Below are 20,407 nucleotides of genomic sequence, written 5' to 3' on the forward strand. Positions count from 1 at the left end.
AAAGACGAAGATAAAGAAAGATGGACAGACAAACAGAGCCAGAGAGTAAGAAAGTTAGCATGAAGATAAAACATGAGGAGCAACATGGGTGTTCGGTGAAACTCGGCTCCAGCTTCTCATATTGAGCACAAGACATCGAGACGCATCTCCTTTGCTTTCTTAATACCTCGCACCGAACTGACAACTTAAAGCCCATTATCTCTGGAGCGGCAACACGCCGATCGCTGCCTCTCCGGCTGAGGATTGAAACTATTCGGGGGGCTGGGTGGATAATAGAGCTTTCACATCGCATTGCATTACTGTCCCGCTGGAGATGAACTGATAAACGACTCCGTGGAGGGAAATACAGCTCGACTGACTGAAGCTACGTCCTCTTGGCTGCTTTCTGCACCTTCTACTGTAAAGTAGGAGTCGTGGTGGTTCTTATGATCCGCTTTATGCTTGTGTTGCACCCAAAGTGTTCTTAAGATGCAGTTTATGATGGTGGCCATTACTGAGGTTAGCACAGGAGGGAACATAATAAATAATAGGACTTTTCTTCACTGAAAATATTGAAGCTTGTCAAAAGGCTTCGTGTGGAAACGCCAGTGAAAAATTAAAATTGGGCCATTTGGTTGATTGACATGTGTTGAAATGATGATTCCATTCATTAAGCAACTAGTTGATTCACAAACTATTTTAATAACTGATGTAATGTTTAAAAGGCTTTCGTCAAGCAAAACAATGCTAAATAGTTGCTAACTGCTGGCGTTTTCTCTTTGTATACTGAATGTTTTTGGGTTTTGGACTGTTGGTCTGCCATAAAACAAAAGCTTTTTAAGACGTCACCTTGGGTTGAGGGACATTATCCTGGTGCATGATATAGAGCAAACAAAGAATCGTTTCATCAGAAAATGTATAATTGACTAATTCAAATGTAGTTGCAGCCTTAACAAACATAGCTGGACAACTCAGTGTTGGAAGTTAAGCTGATTTGTAGGATTTCCATCCACATTAGAGCTGAAAAGATTAGTCGATTAATCCACGACTTGATCGACAGCAACCTCTGCGACTAGTTTTCTATGAGCATCTTTTCAAGCAAAAATGTCGGACTTTATGTAGTGTTGTTTTTTCTTTGTGGTAGTAAAGTGAATATCCCTCGGTTTTGGACTGCTGACAAAACAAGAAGGATCAAACATACATTTTACATGAACTAAACCCTCCTGATTGACCCCTAGATACTTGATGGGGATCATCGTCTTTGAAAGGTAGCAGAGTAATAAGACTCCCACAACATAAATATTACATTCCCCTACGCTTTATCTTGATCAGTAATGTATCCCCCCCCTACAAACACACACACTGAAAACACAACCAGCAAGCCTCGAGAGACGAGGAAAATTCTGACTAATGTGGCTCCACTTTATCTCAGCAGGTGGACGCTGACAACAGCACAAACTTGGGGGAAATAATAGATGTTGAGTAATGTAAGCTAGTTGGTTTTGTGTCAGCGCTTGTGCGGCCCATCCATCTCTGCTTCCCCCCCCTCTGCTCTCATTAAAATGCGGCGCTCCGTCCAGAGAGCGGCCACAGCGGTCCCTCCGGTTGGAAAGCACTCTGAATTCAGGCCGGGCGCCGGAAGGCACGGATCACTAGCTCTGTGCGGCTAAAAGTCATAGTTTGTCGTCCTTAACGGGCCGTCATAAGACCACACAGGCCGTGTTGTTAAATTAACTGCCTACTCCATCTAATTCCTGCACCAATGTTTCTCAAAAGGGGGCAAACATTCATCACCACTCCTTATCCCAACAGCAAAATCAATTAATCCATTCTCAATCCTTGAGCCGCTAATGCATGAAACCATTACTGAATTTCCAATTTTGTCTGCAGCTTTTGGTGGCATTGACTCTCTCTGACTAAAGCGTGTTGGCATTTATTCAATGGCGGAGGAAAAACACTGAGGGCAGAGAGAAGGGAGGAGCCCCGGTTGAGTTTGAGTTTACACAGAAGCACAAGCAGATGTTGCATCTTCTGAGGTTTCTCTCACCGCTGTGCAACTTCCACATTAAAACCAAAGTCTTTCCTCAGAAGTTTCTCACGCACCGAGTCACTTCCATTCACTGGAGACGCAAAGTCAATTTGTTCTTCTTCGAGGCGGCGCCGTGAATGCCCGCTTCAAACAAAGTGAATCCCCCGCCCTGAAGAAGTGCATCGGTGACACAGCTGCCTCGGATGCAAATCGACTTGGGCGCTCTGCCGGCTGACCCGGTCACAGCTGAGGACACGGACGCCACAAGCTTTTGCTCGGGAGGAGAGAGAGAGAAGGAAAAAAAGCTGTGCTCGTCAGTACCACCGAGGGTTTGGTCGATAAAAAAGCATCTAATTGGTTTCAGAAGAAGCTCGTCTTTGCCTCGGTGCTCGAACACAACGCAATCACTGCCCTTATTGATCCACTTCTGCCGGATAGACGGGCATCACAGCGGTCTGACTGGCAGAGTAAACACTGTGTAATTAGCGATGTCACTGCACAGCGGACAAGCCGGTTCTCAAACACTGCTTTTCAGCGCCGTTCACACCCGTGGGGAGATTAACAGAGGCCGACAGAGAGTCTGGCACAGTGGGCTGTTAAGTTGAGCCGGAATTTTTCCATTTGACGATGAAAAAGGAAACGACTATTTCTGCCTGAATTTGACTTCTTGACCGTCCACTGTAAACGGCTCAACTACAGTTTAGATGTTATACCTAAACTCGGTTTATTCAGCCATGACTTGGTAGAAATGGTGTCTAATTGTGTCGAGGAGGTTGTGTGTTCAGAGCTGATACACTAGATCCGTTTGGTAATTACTCAAATAGATGTATTCCATACACATGCAGATCTACTGGGGTCAATAACGGTGCCCCAAAGTGCTCAATAGTCAATAAATCAATCAGAAATAATGTACATGAACAAATGAAGCCGCATTTGCATTTGTTCATGTACATATATATATAAAAACGAAGCAATGAGTTTGATTTTTTTTTAAGTTATTAATACGTAACCTCATTATTATGAAATGTTACTTTATCACTTGTATTTTCAGAATAACAGAGTTGTATTGGAGTATGGTGATTATATATAGTACAAAATATGATGAAATTAAAAAAGAACTCTAATGCATTGAATTTTCTTCAATTACTTACAATTACAAATAATTGGTTAATTCGATATTTTACACAATTTAATAAAGCAAGAATCCTTATTTATTCATCTAATATTAAACATGTCTGGGCTCCATGAATCTGTGCCTCAAGTCTGGTACTTCTAATAAAAATAAACCTAATGATCCGTCTGGTAACACTTGAAGAGCACGTTTAACACAGGAAAGTTTAGCAAAGACAAGGTGACTCATTTCCAAATGAGATCCATTTATGATTCTTAAAAAAGGTCAACATTTACTGCGAGAAGGACACGCTGCATAAAGCCTACAGCTTTTATTCTAAATCCTCTCGCAATTTCAGAAAGCCAGGTGGTCTGAAAGCTGCGTTTGAAGATAGTAAAATTGCCGGCTCTCCGCTTTTGAAAAAGAAAAAAGAAAAAGGAGTGCTAAGAGATGAGGGCGGTGAGAGCGTGAAAGACTCAAAGACAGTAGGAAGATTAAACCTAAAGAGCAACTTCAGAGGCTCCAACACGGGTGTTGATGACACCGGGCGAGCAGGAGCGAGGCAGATACATACGGGGTTATGTAAAGTATGTTAAATATTATTCATGCAAGTATCAGTGAATACTGAAATAAGACAGACACAGCTGAGTCCTACTAAGTCGCAAGAGCAAAACACATTTATTTTGGTATTCATCTACGTAAAGTTTCAAGCTTTATAATGCAAGTAAGATATTGTTGCTGAGTGAGACAACATCTTCTCTCTGGTGACCAAGAAGTCCTAATATTACAATATTTAAGAAGTCTAACGCTGACCTTCATTTGGCATAAACGCGTCGTCAGAGGCATACTTTCCAAATAAGGAAAGAGCAAACACTGACATACAGGAGGAGGACAAAGCAATGGAACCACCAGTAACATCTTCACTGTATATTAATTAATATATATCATATTATGCTGCATGAAGTCTCCTCTAATGTACTCTAATGTATTCCATTTGTCTCACTGTGGGTTGGGTTCAGCTTGTGTCTGCTGCTGTCATGGTTTTTTAAAAGGTAGCTGCTGATGATTTAATAATGATGTAGTCTGTGGCAATATGGGATTTGCACACTTTTTTTCTCCTCAGGCAAACACTTTATCGTTCCAAGCAAACATCTGTCGGATCATGAAAATACCTTTGAAGAACCAACATGCTGCTGGATGACAGCTTTTCCTCTGGAGTAGCCTAACACCGTGTGCCTGCATGTTCGAGGAGCCACGGTTACAAACGCTTTCTTTGACATTGTGCCTTGTGAACTAAAAGGGCATTGCCAGCTCCACAGGTAACTCCTGGAAGTGGGTGTTAATTTGCAGTTATAAAACACTTACATACACACATTTAGTAAAGCGTATTCAGTATGGAGTTGAATACTGGGATTGCTGGGTAATGTGTCTCCCTGGAGGGGCGACAGAAATAGAGCCATGTGGCTCACGTTTCATCTTACCTTTGCCTAAATGTATTTATGTCCTTTTGTTTTATACAAACAGATCATTTCTATGTAATGGTTTATTAAAAGGATTCTGGCATGCAGGTCATGTTAGTTAGTTATGATTTTGGTTAGTTTACTTCTTCTCAAATGCCTGAACAAGAAGGTAAGATGGAGTTTCTTTGGATTTCTATAAATGAATGCAAGTATGAAGTGGTGGTGTCTTGTAAGCACATCTGGGCTGGGCATAGAATAAGTTGCATAAGACAATAACAAAAGCTTTCATACACTCGTACATGTGAATCCACATAAGAGTGCTGAGACCTGCGTGACTGACGTGATCAGTGAAGTCCAGCATGCCGTTTGGATGAGATGAAACCCAGATAACACAGGCGTGTGATGCGTGGTTGGTCCTGATGGAGGAGGAAAGAGTCTTCATCTTAACGCACAATGACGGCTGTCTCATTTCCAACATTCCCCGTGGCTCCGCCCACCAGCCGGGTCCCTCATTCTCTCCTCCGTGAGTCCTCATTACGGACGCGAGCAACGGGGGCAAACTCAACCCAACGTGGGGCTCTATAAAACTTGTCGGCTTGGCAACAGCATCCCATTGCTCCTCCGGTCTGGCCGGGCGTCGGCTTCCTCCCACTGACTGGAAGTGAGCGTCCACGGCAGCGGCCTCCTGAGATGGAGACAGACTGTCTGAGAGCACCGAGAGTGCAGCGTGAACCTGATTGGACGCGCGAGGCGGGGCGTAATGATATCGAAACTTCCCGTAAACTAAATATTTGACCGCACGGATCAAGCGGTTTATTATCTGGTTGAATGGGCGTGTAAATATAGCAAACGTCGATAAGTGCTCTGCCTGAGAGCCTAAAGGGAGAAGGGTCCTGGCATCGAATCACACTCGGGCTATTGTGAAGCCTGTGATGTCATGTGAGGTATTGAATTATGTGTCGAATCTACCCCAGAATAAACAGTTCCTACAATAAAACCAGTGCAGCTGCTGGTAAAAAAAAGAGACTCATTAAAAAGCGGGAGGGGTCGTTACAGGATTTCAGCTAATTGAACTTCAGACGAAGCTAATGGGATCATCTCATCTCACAGCAACAGTAATGGAGGGCGGCGTCAATTGGATTAATGCACAACGACTGGCGGAGTTAAATAGGAGCAGGCGGTGAAAGACAAGAGGAGGAAATAAAAGTGAGGAGGGTCATGAAGAAGTGAATGCAACAGTCGGCGTCGAGGTCGATTCGGACATGAAAACACAAAAGAAGCAGAGGATGAACGCTCACCATGTAGTGCAGGTCGTCGAACCCGTTCAGGAGCAGCTTGCTCTCGTACTGCGGCAGCCCCACGTGCTCCAGCCAGTCGCCCACGGGCTGCTCCAGCAGCCGGCCCGCAGCACCTGCCGACAGGGGAAAGCGCTTCAGCAGGGAGAAACCTTTCAGCCGGTAGCAGCGGCACTCCGAGGACGAGACGTGACACTGCCACATCATCCTCGGCCAGCAGAGCCGAGCGCACCAGCAGCAGGACGGCGGGGGAGACAGCGTCCTCTGCGGACGGGGCGTCAGCTCCCGCGGGGCAGCGGGGGCCGAACGGCGGTCGCCCAAGATGGCGCAAAGTGGCCCCCTGATATCGGGGGGGGGGGGGGTGGGAAGGAGGTGATGAAGGGTGGACGACCAGCTAATACAACAAACTGAATTCCTAGATGTGACAGTCAGTCAGGAACGTGACAAAACATTTGCAACCGACAAGATGCCGCCTCACGATAAAGTTCACATCCAACTCAAAAGTCAAACTGTCCCCATGTCAGGTGGAAGCGCTTTCTGCCCCAAGAACACAAACTCACAGCTGATTTAATGAAGCTCTACTTTTGTAATGAAGAGACACTCAGAGGGAGGTAAACACCTTGCTCCAGGGGGAAGAGAACGTTTTACAGCCGCATTGGAAAGTTCTTTGCTCTCCTTTTGATTCCCCTACCCGACACTACTCTGCATTTCATCCAGCAACGCACGGGCCAGTCAGTGTTCACATGGAGCGCAGCGGCATCGGCAGAAACCTGCTGTCCGTCTGTCATGAGCTGAGATTGATTGAGGAAAAAAAAAAAAAGCCACACAGTCAGCTGTCGGCCGCTTGAGCACAGAGGAGCCTGACCTGTACACGCCTGCTCTCATCTACGATCTCACTCACTTTCAAAGCCAAAAACACATTTTCCATCAGTTGATACACACTTAAATTCCCATAATTGCATCTCAACCACAACTCAAAGTTAACATCATTTCCCTGCTGATAAAAAAGATTTACATACCACCCGGATTGGTTCTACCTCGTGCTGGACAACACATTAACAGAGCCGACAACTCGTTTTGAAAGCTTCTCTTCCCCTCGTCAGTGCTCTCATCCATCATCTATTCAACCTGGTGCGAAAGCAATCCTGTTTTAGAGGAGGCTCCCGCGACATCAATCCCATTTTGGTCACACGACAAGCATGGAAATGTGTAAAAAGAAAAAAGAAAAGAAAATCCAATCAGCTATACTTCAAAGACCACTTAAGTAATACCCACCCCCCTCCCCAGAATGAACTCTAGCAGACATAAGAGTGATAAAACTGTCTCTCCTCAGTCTGGCACAGTCTTGAGATGCGGTCCAGTCCACTTCTAGAAGAAGAAAAAAAAAACAGCCCTCAGTAGGAGCGGAGAGGACCACCTAGTCCTACAGATGCCGAGGTGGCGTCCTTCTATTGTCCGGGCTGTTCACAATACTGCTGCCTGCAATTCCTCTCCTCCCTTTCTCCCTGTCTCTCAAACCCCTCCCTCTCCCTCCCTTTCTCTCTCAAACACTGCAGGTGGCTGCTCTGTGTCAGTGCAAGCTCCCGCTACAGGACCCCCCCCCTGCGCCTCCCACTCCTCATTACTTGCAGAAGCTCTTAGATATCAGTCTCTTTCTTTTCTCACACTCGTTAAGTTCCCTTCACCCTCCTCCATCATCTCCTTCCCTCTGATGTGGAAGTAAATCAGTAAAGTCTGCAGGCAAGATCAGCGAGAGACGCCGCCGCTGCTCTCCAGTCAACACGAGAGAGGAGGCGAACACTGGACTGAATCGGGGGTGGAGGGGTTGTGGAGGGCATCAAACAGCCCGTCCCCCTGACGGCCTCCTGACAGCAGCTTCAGCGAGACGTGGCATCTCTCCGATTGAGGCTCACACACACAGCCTGAGTGGATTCAGACGTGTTCAGACGCGAGTGATGGGGGCGCCGACGACTCCACTGCAGTGGTCTCGGCTTTCCTCATCGCCGCGAAGCAAAATGAAGCACGTCCCCCCCCCCCTCCGACACGCGTACTTGGTTAATATTTAAACGGCTCCCTCCAAGTGCAGGGCATAACAAACAGGAGGGCTACAATGAGAGGGCACACACAACTTTGTGCGAATCCACTGCTCAAATATGTTTAAAAGAGAAATGTGAGCGGAGGCAAAGTTTGAACTTGAGGGGAATGATGGAGAGGGACAATGTGAGAGATGAAAGGGAGGAGTCAATTGTTTGGGTTTACTACCACAGTCCCTGGGCACCATCCATCAAACTTGACGACAGGCTTTTGAAAAGCGAAACGGGTACAGAATCCTGAACACAATGAAGGGCTGGGTGTAATAAAGTGTCTCTCAGGCATTTTGGTCTTGAAGATAAAGAAATATACTTGGTAAAAAAACAAGCTGGTTTGTGTCTCACACACACACACGGGAGTGACCACTGCCTTGAAATAAGCAAATCCATTGGGGATCCTTTCTATTCTCTGAAAAAGCTCCTCAAAAAGTGTCTTCTTACCTTTCTCTGAGGCTGCTAACGTGGATTCACATCCGCTCTGTCAAAACAGACCAACTGTCTCCCCGCATTACACTATTCTGCCCTATTCTCTGACGCTCATTGATCGCGTGTCCCGGGCACCTGATTTCCCTCGAGGGGAACGGATTCGGATTAAATGACTTGGGAGGATGCTTGTAAAGGAAATCCAAGCGGGTAGAGTACAAGCCAAGCAAACTATTGCCAAAAGAGTTCCCGTGACAATTTACCCATGTGCATCACACACTTAAGAGAGGCTGATCAAAGGCAAATAAATACATGCACACTTCCAAACGGGTAATTTAGGGTTTTAATCAACACTCGACGCTGGAGGGCTCGCAGTAAACTTTATAAGAGATTTACAATGCAGTAGAGGTGAAACTGTATGACACAGGTGAGTAAAACATATCAACACTAAGGCTGGGTTGCGCCAACATGGATTAAATTAATCCTGGTTTAGAGTTAATCTAGGGTTAGTAAATCTAGGTTTAAACTGGTTTATAATTAAATCAGAGATGTGTTGCACATCTTAATTTTAAGCCTGGATTAGTTAAACTAGTTTAAACAAGGGTTAAAACAGAATTAGTTTATGTTGCCGTGGAAACATTCCGTTATTGATACCGTTAGTTACCGGTCATAGTTACCACTACAGCGGCTATAGCTAATAAACTCCGTCACTCTAGCTAGCTATCATGGCACGTCAAAGAGGGTCAAACACTTCAACATTTGAAAAGATGTTGCTGACCGAGTTAATGGAGGAGTTTAAGCAAAATTACTCTCACTTCCATGCTTGATTGCTGGTCCAACCTTCCCATTGAGGTATATGACAGACTCCTTTGTGAATCTATACCACTGTGAAAACTCGCTGTTGTCATAAAATTCAATTGGGTTTAACCTATAGGGTTGAACTCTTTCCTCTAACCCCATCCAGCAAAGATATGCAGCCATGTTGTCAATAAAACGGAGATAGACCTCCTCCAGTGTGGTTGAAATATAACTGCTAATCCAGGTTTAGTCTAGGTTTAAAATAACTGGTGCAACAGATTGGATTTTAATCTAGATTTAAATGGAAATTAAACACTGATTGCCAAAGGGTTAGATTTACCCAGGATTAATTGTAAACTAAGGTTAAACTAGGTTTAAAGTTTGGTGCAACTGGATTAAAAGACAAACCTGGTTTAAACCTAGTTTAAGAGTTAATCCTTGTTGGTGCAACCCAGCCTAAGAGTAAAATAAGTGTTTCTTTTCATTCTTTTTCTTCCCTAAAAGTTCAGCTTTCATCTGCGATTCATTTTTGAATTAGAAATAAACTCTGAGTTGAACTCTGAACATTCGACAGCAGGAAAAGGCGATGGTGGTCATACTCTACCTGGTGTCGCATATTGCTGATCTCTGGTGAAATCGATGCCGGCGCCGATCAGCGTCATGATCTTCTCGATCTGAGGACAGGAGCAGAAGAGGGAGAGCCGGTGAGGAGCTGGAGGAGCCATCGCATGTTCAGCCGCCACCTCTCCCCAGCAACAAACACAGAGAAACGCTCCCCCAAGCCGCCAACACTAAACCACCAATTGTTAACAGTCACCCTGCAAAAGGAAATGACAGAGTTAAGGGAAACCTTAAGCGGGAGAGAAGTCAGTCGCGGTGGTTTTATGGAGACGCATAAATAGAGATTTTGAAGGGCATCTTAAGCAGCCGCGCCACGGTTGATTGCCTTTATATCTCATTTATAGCCTCGGTCATGTCTATTGGCTCTAGACGGCAGGTAGCTGCGTCTCATCTGCTGCCTGCGGGCAAATACTATTCTGATTTACAGAAACAATCTGTTGTAAATGATCGCAAAAGCAAAAAGTTCAGAGGCAATTGAGCGAAGAGGAAAAAAGTGTGCGAGAGATTCATGCTCGTCGTGAATTGTTTAAGCTCTAAATTATCGTGTGTCGTGATGTTTGTTCCAATCCAGTGTTACAGGAGGGAGAAGAACAGAGAAATAACTCAAGATGAAAAGAACATTTCTTGCAATCATGCATCCCCACAGAATGTGTAGAAAATATCCTACAAATGCATTTATTAAGGGCACTGATAAAGCAGAGGGTCACTGAGCTGCAATATTACACTTTCCACAGCCCAGAAACATTTCAACCAATCCACAGTAAGCATGGACATTAGCAGGTGCCGTCACTCCAACTCTTTTGTATAAAACGTAGTGAACAGCCATCTTTATTCTGACTTTCTGGAAGTATTTAATTTGAGGCGATCGTCCCGGTTGCTGCTTTAAAAGCCCCGAGACAGATCTTTATGACCCCATTAGTATAATTATATGAAGCAATAAAGTGCAATAAACAGCAGACTAAAGTCTACATTTGTCAGGTTCTCATCATCAATCTGTTTTTGTGTTTAGCAGTGAAATTACATCTTAATTGGAAGAGAAACGTCAGAGACAGAAATCTCACTTTGAAGAATGATGCGTTTATTTAAATGAGCGGCTGTCAGACTGGAGAGTAAGTTAGAGCTCCTAGATTTAGAAGAAGAAGAAAATGAATAATCGCTGGGATTATGTCATTCCAAAAGGGTTCACGAAGCCTGAAAAAGGATCCCATCTACCACAGGAGGACAGAGACAAACCCCCCCAAAAAAGGACCAAGAGATATTTAGATGAAGGATGGACGTCTTACGCTGTCAACGGATTTAGATCTTCGGTGTTTTGAGGTGGAAGAAGTCGTCGCTTTCTGCTAAGAGAGAACTCAGGGTTTTGTTTTGCCTTTCCGTGTGCCAGCTTTTCTCTTTCAGACAATTAAACTGAATATAACAGGAGCACACTTTCCTATTTAATACTGTACATGTTTAGTGATTAAACCACTGAAGAACCCGTCGACCTGAAGATCACACTCTGCGCTCTTCTACACGGCGTCTCTGTTCTTTTCATGTTCACCATCAATCCTCAGCACATCAGAGGGAACACATACGTATTTGCAGTGAGGAGAGGAGGAAAGCAGAAGAGTGAGAGGAAGGACAGTGGGCGGATATCTTAGTGATCCATCTGCCCGACGGTACCTCTCCATACTGTTGATTAGAATACAGCACATTGACCAGACGCTTTGATTAGTCACACCGGCTTGACAAACAACCTCCATCTATCAGCGCCACATGTCCCCCGACATCGGTCATTAAACGGGAAAGATGATGGCCAATTGGCAGCGCCGCTCCTACCTGAACAAAGACTCGGATGAGTCAGCAAAAAAAAAAGTCGCAACGGTTTTATCGTCGAATCGAAAAGGAAACTTTCTCCACAGACTGTTGAGGAGTGTTAGCATAAATATGAGCTTTTCTTATTGCAGATAACCACATATAAAGTAGGTACAGATGTTTTTGTGTCATTTAGTTTTGGAGTTTTTCCCATCGCCAGACTTTTATATTCTCTAAGTCCTATAAACGGGTAGATCGAGGTCAAACAGCTGAACGACAAACAATATTTGAGGAATGTGTGTCGAAGGTTTTTAGAGACTAAAATGTAAAACTATTCATTTAAACCTGCACTCACTGCTTTTTTTGGCCACTTGGAGGCAACAGAGACCGTTACAGAGCAACACTTTGGAATCCTGTTCCAATATTCATTCTCCTTTTAGCTCCTATTCTGGTCTCCACCATCTCCTGAGGAAAATGTCTGCAATAAGGAGCAGCGATCGCTCTGGCATGCAATTCAACTGTTATTTCTTGAGCTTGCTGGGGACAACACATGTACTTTTAAAACACTGAAGCAGAGACTGTGATATTCTGTCCTCCCCATTGTCATATTTACTAAGGCCTCTGGTGCCTTACTGAATGCATCGAATGCATACAAAAAATAAAAAACACACTCGCACTGCAGGTAAGGTCAGCGTGCCATGTTTTTTTTCTTTTTTTCATTCAAACACAATGCCAGTATGGATGCAAGAACAAAACACACACAGCTGCATTCAGTTTTGGTGTATCAGCATGTTCAGCGTAATGAAAAAGGGGAATACTATCTGCACCAATGAGAGTTAGGCGCAGCTACCGTGAAAGGCAGGTGCGATATACGGGTAAATATATCCTTATCGGGGGACATAGTGATTTCCTCAAGGTAAAACACATCCACAACAAGAAAGAAAAGCCTCTGAATTTCAGGGTCGAGGACTAAGAAGCTCGGCGCCAAGAGAATTCATAGAGGAGAGGGGAGGAATGTGTTTTTGTGCAGCGAGATCGAATCAATACAGAGACCTGGAATGGAGAGAGGGGCGGCCTTTGTGCGAGTGGGACTCGCTATGAGCGCCGAGGTACAATGCGGAGGGTCAGGGGTCAGCGGTGGGCCGGAGGTCAACAGCTGACGAGCCAGTGGCGATGGGAGCCGGTCAGGAGATTAAAAAAGACACGTGAACCCATTTATCGTGCTTCTCACGGGATGACGGAGCAGAATACCTCAGCCGAATGTTAGCCTTGAGAATCTCGAACAATACGCAACTAAAGCTCAGAGGGGTTGGGGTTGCTAAAGGACGGCTGGCAGAGCTTGTTCAGGGTGAAACAAAAAGGCTGCTGCAGGGAGAGCGTGCCTCGGACCGCCGGCCTCAAATCTACGGGCGAGTGAATGGCATCAAGGGGAACACGAGCGCTCCGCCGTCCGAAGCAGGTGCCAACGCCTCAGTGCCAAAGTGGGACAAAGCGCTGTCAGCAGTCCCGTCAACATCCTCCTGAAAATAGCCCAATGTCATGTGCTTTTAGGAGCCCTTTAAAAAAGGAGCCTTTAGAAACTTTGCAAACTCATCCCCAAAAGGATGTCGGAATATATTAATATATATTGTCCAATAAAGTAAAAATCCTTTCCAACAGAAAGGACACCTATTTCCTCAGTGGAGTAGAGACACACTAAGTAGTGGCTGCACGTCTCGGGCCCCTGTGGCCCTCCTGTGTTCTCCCCATGGCGAGGGAGGGGGGGTTAGAGAATAGATCCCCCCCCTGCTGGTTGCACCGGGCCGCGACACACAGCCACCGTTTGGTTTGATCTCAGCGGGTCCCAACACACGAGACGTCCCTGCAACAAACACAGGCCACTTTTCTCCTCGCAGAAAATAAGAGCTCTCCCTCCCAAATCCGCGACGAGTTCATGAACATGGCAAGACGAGGAGAAGGGACGGGACACGGGACAAAGAGATGCAGCAGGAATTGCCCCCGTAGATTGTAAAATGCCACAGAGGATTAACTTTTTTTAAAGAACACACTCCAAAGTAAAAGGAATAGTGAGGGAGGGGCTTGAGCCCCCCTCAGTCCATTGTGTTGTATTTAGCAATCAGCGCATACCAATCGACCAGGCTTCACGGGAAATATAATATCCGAAAAAGAAACGCTAGAAAGCATTGGTTATTTCTCCCATTCAATTCATTCGTGGCAGGTAGACGAGATTAACGAGCCTCCAGTGGAGCTGCTGCCGGTAAGAGAATCAATACTCACAAAAGCTGGTTTCATAGTGGCAACTGGATCCGGGGGAGTGCGAATGGAGAATGAAGTTAAGAGTGAAATGAGGCTGTGGACGGCGGCCCTCTCCTTCTGGCTAAAGCGCTCGCTCGCCCTTTCTCTCCTCCCATCTGTGGAGCGAGGGCTGCTGGCCCAAACAATGTGCCCCCTGGATTGTCATCTTCAGTCTGGTCCCCAGGACCAAGACCAACCCACATTAGCATGCGCTTTACACACCAGCACGTAGAGCACACACACTCACACACACAGCTTCGTAAATGGAGAGATGCATAGGCCAAGACCTCATGCAAGTCAAATCTCCTCGTCTTGAAACCAGAGGCAGTGCATGCGAGGGTGTGTGTTGCTCATGTGAAGACAAATAAAAGGATGGGGGTGGGGGAGTAAGACAGATATAGAAGGACAGGGAAAGAGGTTGTGAGAACGGAGATATTTAGCAGACAAGATTAAAAGAGGAAAAAGATGTCTTTGAAAGGTGTGTGTGTGTGTGTGTGTGTGTGTGTGTGTGTGTGTGTGTGAGTGTGAGTGTCTCAGGGGGTGGGTTTGGTAATGTCCTGGGACGCCCTCGCCCCAAACGCTGTCACACAGCTCAGTAGAGTGTTCCAGGGCAGCAAGATGGCTGCCACCTCAGAGAGAGAAACAGTAAATAAAATAGATGGAGCAATATGGGCCGAGAGAGAGAGAGAGAGAGAGAGAGAGAGAGAGAGAGAGAGAGAGAGAGAGAGAGAGAGAGAGAGAGTTTTTTCTTTTCAGAGGACACTCCCCACATCATTAAAGAGAGTGCAGGCTAGGTTACGCCCAATCAAACTTTAACTACGTTCCCCACGCACTCCTCTCGAATGCACTTTACATCGGCAGTGTGAATATTTCCATTTCAAGCAAACGCGGGCCTTTTCCCGGAAAGGAAAGGGAGAAGAAAGGTTCCCGGGCGCTTGGCTTTTGCTTTCAGCAAAGAAATCCGAGGCATCCGAATCACTATTCAAGGGAGAGAGAGAAAAAAAAAGGCAGGCCTCTGAGTTCATTAACATTAACTAAAGCTCAGAAATTGGACAAAAGAAATTGCCCTTTGAAAAGCACGACTAACAGACTCAGCGGGGCTTCAGCTGACTCAAAAAAAACATCTCAATCTCATTGAAGAAACACGCAATCTTCGCCATTAGAAGCGTCTTCAGAGCATCCTTTCGGAGGCGGCGGGGCTTACGTTCAAACTCGGGGTTGCACATTACAAATTCATCCTCGCTGCATAGCATGAATATAGTCAAGACGTGGTCTATATTTGACAAGGAGCCTGCACATACTGTACATGAGATCAATGCGTGGTTATTGGGCTCCTCTGGGAGGGGAAAAGGATTTTATTCTGTGCTGACAAACAGAGCCAAAATCAAACATTTTCAAGGTCAACTGCATTGTTAGCGTTTTTCAAACCATTATTGTGTTGTGGCCGACGAGAGCGGAGAGCCGATACAATGCAGTCCACGGTATGAATGAATAATTGAGGCTGGGTTGTGATGCTCATTGCCAGCAGCCTACTTTAGGGTTTCAAATAAGCTTTCAGGCATTCAGATGAACTTAAAGCTGGCCGGTACGCCCAGTAACACACACTAGTTATGGAGCAGGCAGCTAATGAGGCCATTGCCTGAAGTGTATCTCACTGATAAGATCTCTTCTTCCAGAGAGAAGCCAATAATACAACCTGTTCTCCTCCCACATGGGAGCTTGGCTGAGCAAGAGGACAGCGATACTTTCTGTTTTGTCTTCTCCTCTTTCGCCTCTTTTTTTTTTTCTTGTTTCAAACAAGATCAATTCTCAATTCTTTATTCTGTGCGAAAGCGCCGGGAGAAGAACAACACAAGAGCCCCGGGCCCGAGAGGCAGCAACCTGCAATGACCAAGTAATGTCATGCCGGCCTTAATCCTGTCATGTTGTCCGAGTCCTCGTCCCGCAGACACAGAGAGGAGGTGAGGTGCTCGTTTATCTGGATAATGACACGGCTGTGATCACAACGTTAAAAAAAGAAGGAAAAAAAAGGGGAATTACAAGATTCAAGCACACAAAATGTTTCATTTTATTGACCTCATTACTCAACTGGACCACAATGTTCTGCAGAGGGATGACGATGACGATGTCTTACTTTCCTCTGTGTCTCTTTTGAGTGTTACAAGTGAACTTTTGACTTTTCAAATCACCAATGAGTCATACATTGTATTAAAATAACATTACATTTTGATTGGAAGTTGCTGTTATTTGTGATGGAGCTAGGCCAATAAAAAAATACAATATTAGCTTATTGCAGATATATCATAGCATAAGAAATAGCAGGAAATAAATGCCAAACTAGGTTTGAGAGACTGTGTCACCATTCCATAGTTTGTCCACCAGAGAGCACTGAGATGTTGGTTTCATTAATGGAAAACCCTCTTAGTATTTGACTTTATTTTTTAATCTATGGGTCTATCACAAATGTTTGTTTAGGTGTTTATGTAAAAAAATGTAAAAGATCTATCTCACAATATATTGTCAACAGACATCTTAAACTTCCAAATATCAATATCAGCCACAAAAATCCCAAAAAATTGGCTGGGCTATAATTCATCTGTTGACGACATAATTAATCACAAAAATGAAGATGAATAGATTATTAATGCTTAGATGCAACCCTAAGTTCTATATACAAACATAACAGTCAAAGCGGTACATTAATACTAAAGCCAGAACCATACAGGTTTTTTTAAAAGGCTGATATGGTGAAATATCGGCCAATGGTGAATCTATTTTCTCATCCGAGAACATAAATTAACATTTTGTACCAGTTGAAAAATAAACTTTGGCATTTCGGTCCTTCGTTTTCTTCCAGTGATTTACACAGACACCAATATATCTGCAATGAGCTAATATGAGCAGAAATAAATGATGATTAAAATGTGCACACGGGTCAAACTATGTCGTTGCTTTGTATTTCACACTAAAAATGTAGACAAGTTCTTTACTGTGGAGCTTCCCGGCTGCATACAGAGAAGGTCTGAAGGTCACTTTTTGTGAGCAACTTTAGTCAAATACTAGCTTCAATTTTCCGTGAGTGTTTCCTTGGCAGGCCTCGACAAAACAATAAACTAATTATGTTGTTGCTTCGCCAACGTCTGGCAATGCCGGAGTAGATCGAGGCGAAAACCTTCCTCGTGGTGCTCACACCTATAAAATCCCAAAGACGAGGTTGCAACCGACGAGAAAGAATGCGTCGCGCTGCCAAGGCGCTGTGCGAGAAAAGTGTTGGAGAGCGTGTTTGAGCTTCCGTAGGAGGCCGTGTGCGCTGGCCCGCATCTCCGTCTGAGCTTTGAAGGGAGTATAATTCATAAAAACAACTCCAACGTGCATAAAAGACCCGTCTCCTCAACTTGCAGCCTCGTTGCTGCGGGCTAGCAGGACCGCTATCACCCCCGAGCGCGCAGAACTGCAGTGGCATAAACACAACATCTGGCACAGTTTTTATGGCTGAAGAATAAATTTCGCTGTAGCGATGAGCAAATGAGCTCGTTAGAGAAAAGATCCAACAAAAATATCTAGTGAGGAGGTCATAAACATTATACGGCTATGCAAAAAAATCTTGCAACAACAATACATAATTCAGGTTGTGGCAAGGAAAGAGAGAGACTAAAAAAAAAATGATAGAAAATCGGAGCTCGCCGCAGTCTTATGAAGTGGTGCTCGTCAACAACTTTTTTGTATTTTATTCGATTCTGCCAAACAGAATGACCACATCCACAAATTAGGCCTCCAAAACCAGAGGGGGGACGACTCTGACCACATGAGATGCATAACGCTGCCACAGAGCAGCCGAGGCCGCGACCTCAGAGCCGCCATCATCTCAGCTCGCCGCTGTGAGGGAACGCCGGCATGAGCGGCGCCTACCTGAGCCCACTGGTCGCTCAAGAAGGTTCTGGCATCACTAATGCAGCGTGAGGCGTCTCTCTGCACCGTGGTACGAGTCGGTTGGAGCAGAATATAAAAAAACAATGTGATGGGAGCGTTACCGAGAGGATCGCTTGAACCGATGCTTAATTAAGAGGCTTGGAGGATGTCATTAATCCTACTGACAATAAGAGGATTGTTGGGAGGGAGAATGGTAAAGGCGCACGGTCATGTTTACTGTACACACCGCTGCTCAGTCATTGTTATACGCGCTCTAATCTCACGGTCCATTAATATTTATATAATGTTAAAAAAGATGTGCTCCTGCAAGTGATGCTTCTTGTTTATCTCAGAGTCCGACAAGCTCAGACAAATGCAGGGGAATTATTTCAAAAACTTTTTTAATAATCCCATATATGTGTGTGTGTGTGTGTGTGTGTGTGTTGGAGACTCAAGAAGCGTTGTGAAGCCTGAGCAAGAGACGCTTGTCGGTTCTCTTTGAGTAAATCTCCGTCTCTTGTCCTCCTGGGCTCCTCGGCTACATTATCCTCATCTCCTTGTCTCCTCTAATCTCCCCTCTCTGGGGCTCGACTCAGCTCTTTATCTTCATCCCAGACAAAGCATTAAAGTGCTGAATGGAGGGGTGTATTTAGTTTTAGTATCCACCGATAATAATACTAAAAAAACACAAGACGAGATTCAGCAAATAAAGATAAGCAAATCGAAGGCCAAGTCGAATGTTTGCTCACGGTTTGAGTTCAAAACAAGGCAGAGGTAGCGTCCCCCTTCAAGACAACAGATGGCTTTGAGTAAACAGAAGTCTGGGTGGAAGTTCCCTTCAGTCAACGGAGCTGTTTACTGTTTACTACAGTTGGTGCTGAGGTTTTCTTTCCATCACTTTTCTAGTTGTGGACAAACGCCGTCTGGCTGGAGCACAATCACAAGCTTACTTCAGCCCAACAAGTGGGGCTTTGTAAAATGCTTGTGTGTATGTGGATTCATGAGATTTGACATTTGTAGCCTATGAATTGGTTATTATTCATGGTTTGCTGCCTGGCTTCTCACGATAACTTTTTTTTTTTATTTTTAAAGGTTTTATCCAATAGTTTTTTTTCTAACAAAACATCTCATAGGTAAATAATTGAAGATTCTTTTTCCCATTTGAACATATGAGGAACCTTTAACATTACTCAATATCCGTACTTTGTCCATTGCATGGGCAAAGGGACCGAGAGGTGCACTCACTAACGCGACACTTACCTCGTCCCATTCCGAGGTGAAAGAGGGAGACTTCTCAAGCCTCTTCTTGCCAGTGCTACAGTTAGAAACCGACTCGCTGCGGTTCCCCAATCCTCCGTCCTCCTCGCTAGGGGGCGACACCAGCAAGTCCGAGTCAGACTTGGAGAGGCTGCGTGCCAGCTTCAGGTCCCCAGGAGGGCGCATCCGTACGGCGGACGCTGCCCCGGCCCCGAAGTCCCTGGGCTCTTTGTTCACAGTTGCGTAAATTGCTTTGGGATCACAGTCTGTCAGGATGGCGGCCATGCTGGGGCGGCTAGGCGGCGGCGTTGCACCCGCTGCTACGACTACGACTTCCTCTTTTGCTTTGGCGGGTTTCCTTGGCTCTGGCTGGCCCTGGCTGGGTGGCGCAACACCTGGGAGCCGGAAGGGCTCCTCGCGGCTGTCGAAGACCGGAGAGGATCCGTGCAGGAGGCCCGTGAACTGCTCCGGGACACCTGCTTCCTGATCCTCGCCGAGCTGGGAGTTATCTAGAGAAAGAAGGGAAAAAAAAGAATGGAGCACAGTCAGGGAAGGAAGAGAGCAGTTTGCGAGGGCTGGAAAGAGTGCTTCTGACTGAGGGGCCGATCTTTAGAGCAGGGCTAATACGAAACCGCCCACACGAGCCCAGAAACAGATCTGTAATTGTTTCCTACCAGGGGTGACTGAGAGAAGAAGAAGAAAAAAAGAGATGGAGCAAGGAGACGCCGTATGTTTGGCTTGAGTTATGACTGAATTCCTAACCCAGCTTGACGACGATCTGCTGGTGCCTCACTGCCTGCATTTTGTCACAGGAAGCCGGAGCTAGTCATCTTCGTGACGAGCCTCAACCTCGCAGGACCTCTCGTCTGCGAAGTCCATTTCCCCCAAAATGACACAACGCTGAGAATCCCCCCTCCAAGGCTACTGACTGCTAACTCGCACGCAAAACACTCCGTCAATCACAGGACATAACAAACACGGAAAAAACTCACGTCGGCTTCTTTCTCCAACGAAAACAAGCTCCTCAATGAGCCCGACTGGCACGAGCAATTAAAGACAATTAGATTCTCCTCCTCCCTCTCCCTGAGGAATTACTGCCACCTAAGCCTCTTTTCCACAATCAAAATCAGCCATTGGGATGACGGTGGCCTCCGTCACCTACAGTGGCTTTAGAAAAAGCACTACTCCGCGTGGTTCGGCAGTCATCTTCGTTTGCACTGCGGTGATGCGGGATGTTGTCTGCCGTGTGACCAGCAGCCCTCTGTGTTTCCTGGATTCTAATTCTAGCCCTTAATGGTGCCTCAGGAATGGAAATTTGAATCGGCCTCTCCTCCAGCAGGCAGACT

At 45.5% G+C, this 20,407-nt stretch overlaps 1 protein-coding gene across 1 annotated transcript in view; it reads right to left on the reverse strand.

Moving 5' to 3' along the window:
• Positions 1-20,407, reverse strand: part of LOC306743678 (ankyrin repeat and SAM domain-containing protein 1A) — a gene marked incomplete at its 5' end in the record, with an annotated part of 57,921 nt that overhangs the window by 9,860 nt on the left and 27,654 nt on the right. The window contains 3 exons of the mRNA XM_079226220.1: positions 5,878-5,990; positions 9,790-9,859; positions 19,008-19,570. Coding sequence (XP_079082346.1) covers positions 5,878-5,990; positions 9,790-9,859; positions 19,008-19,570 — 746 coding nt within the window. The remainder of the gene's footprint in view (positions 1-5,877; positions 5,991-9,789; positions 9,860-19,007; positions 19,571-20,407) is intronic.

Source organism: Taurulus bubalis (genome assembly GCF_910589615.1).
Source record: "Taurulus bubalis genome assembly, chromosome: 11".
Taxonomy (NCBI): Eukaryota; Metazoa; Chordata; class Actinopteri; order Perciformes; family Cottidae; genus Taurulus; species Taurulus bubalis.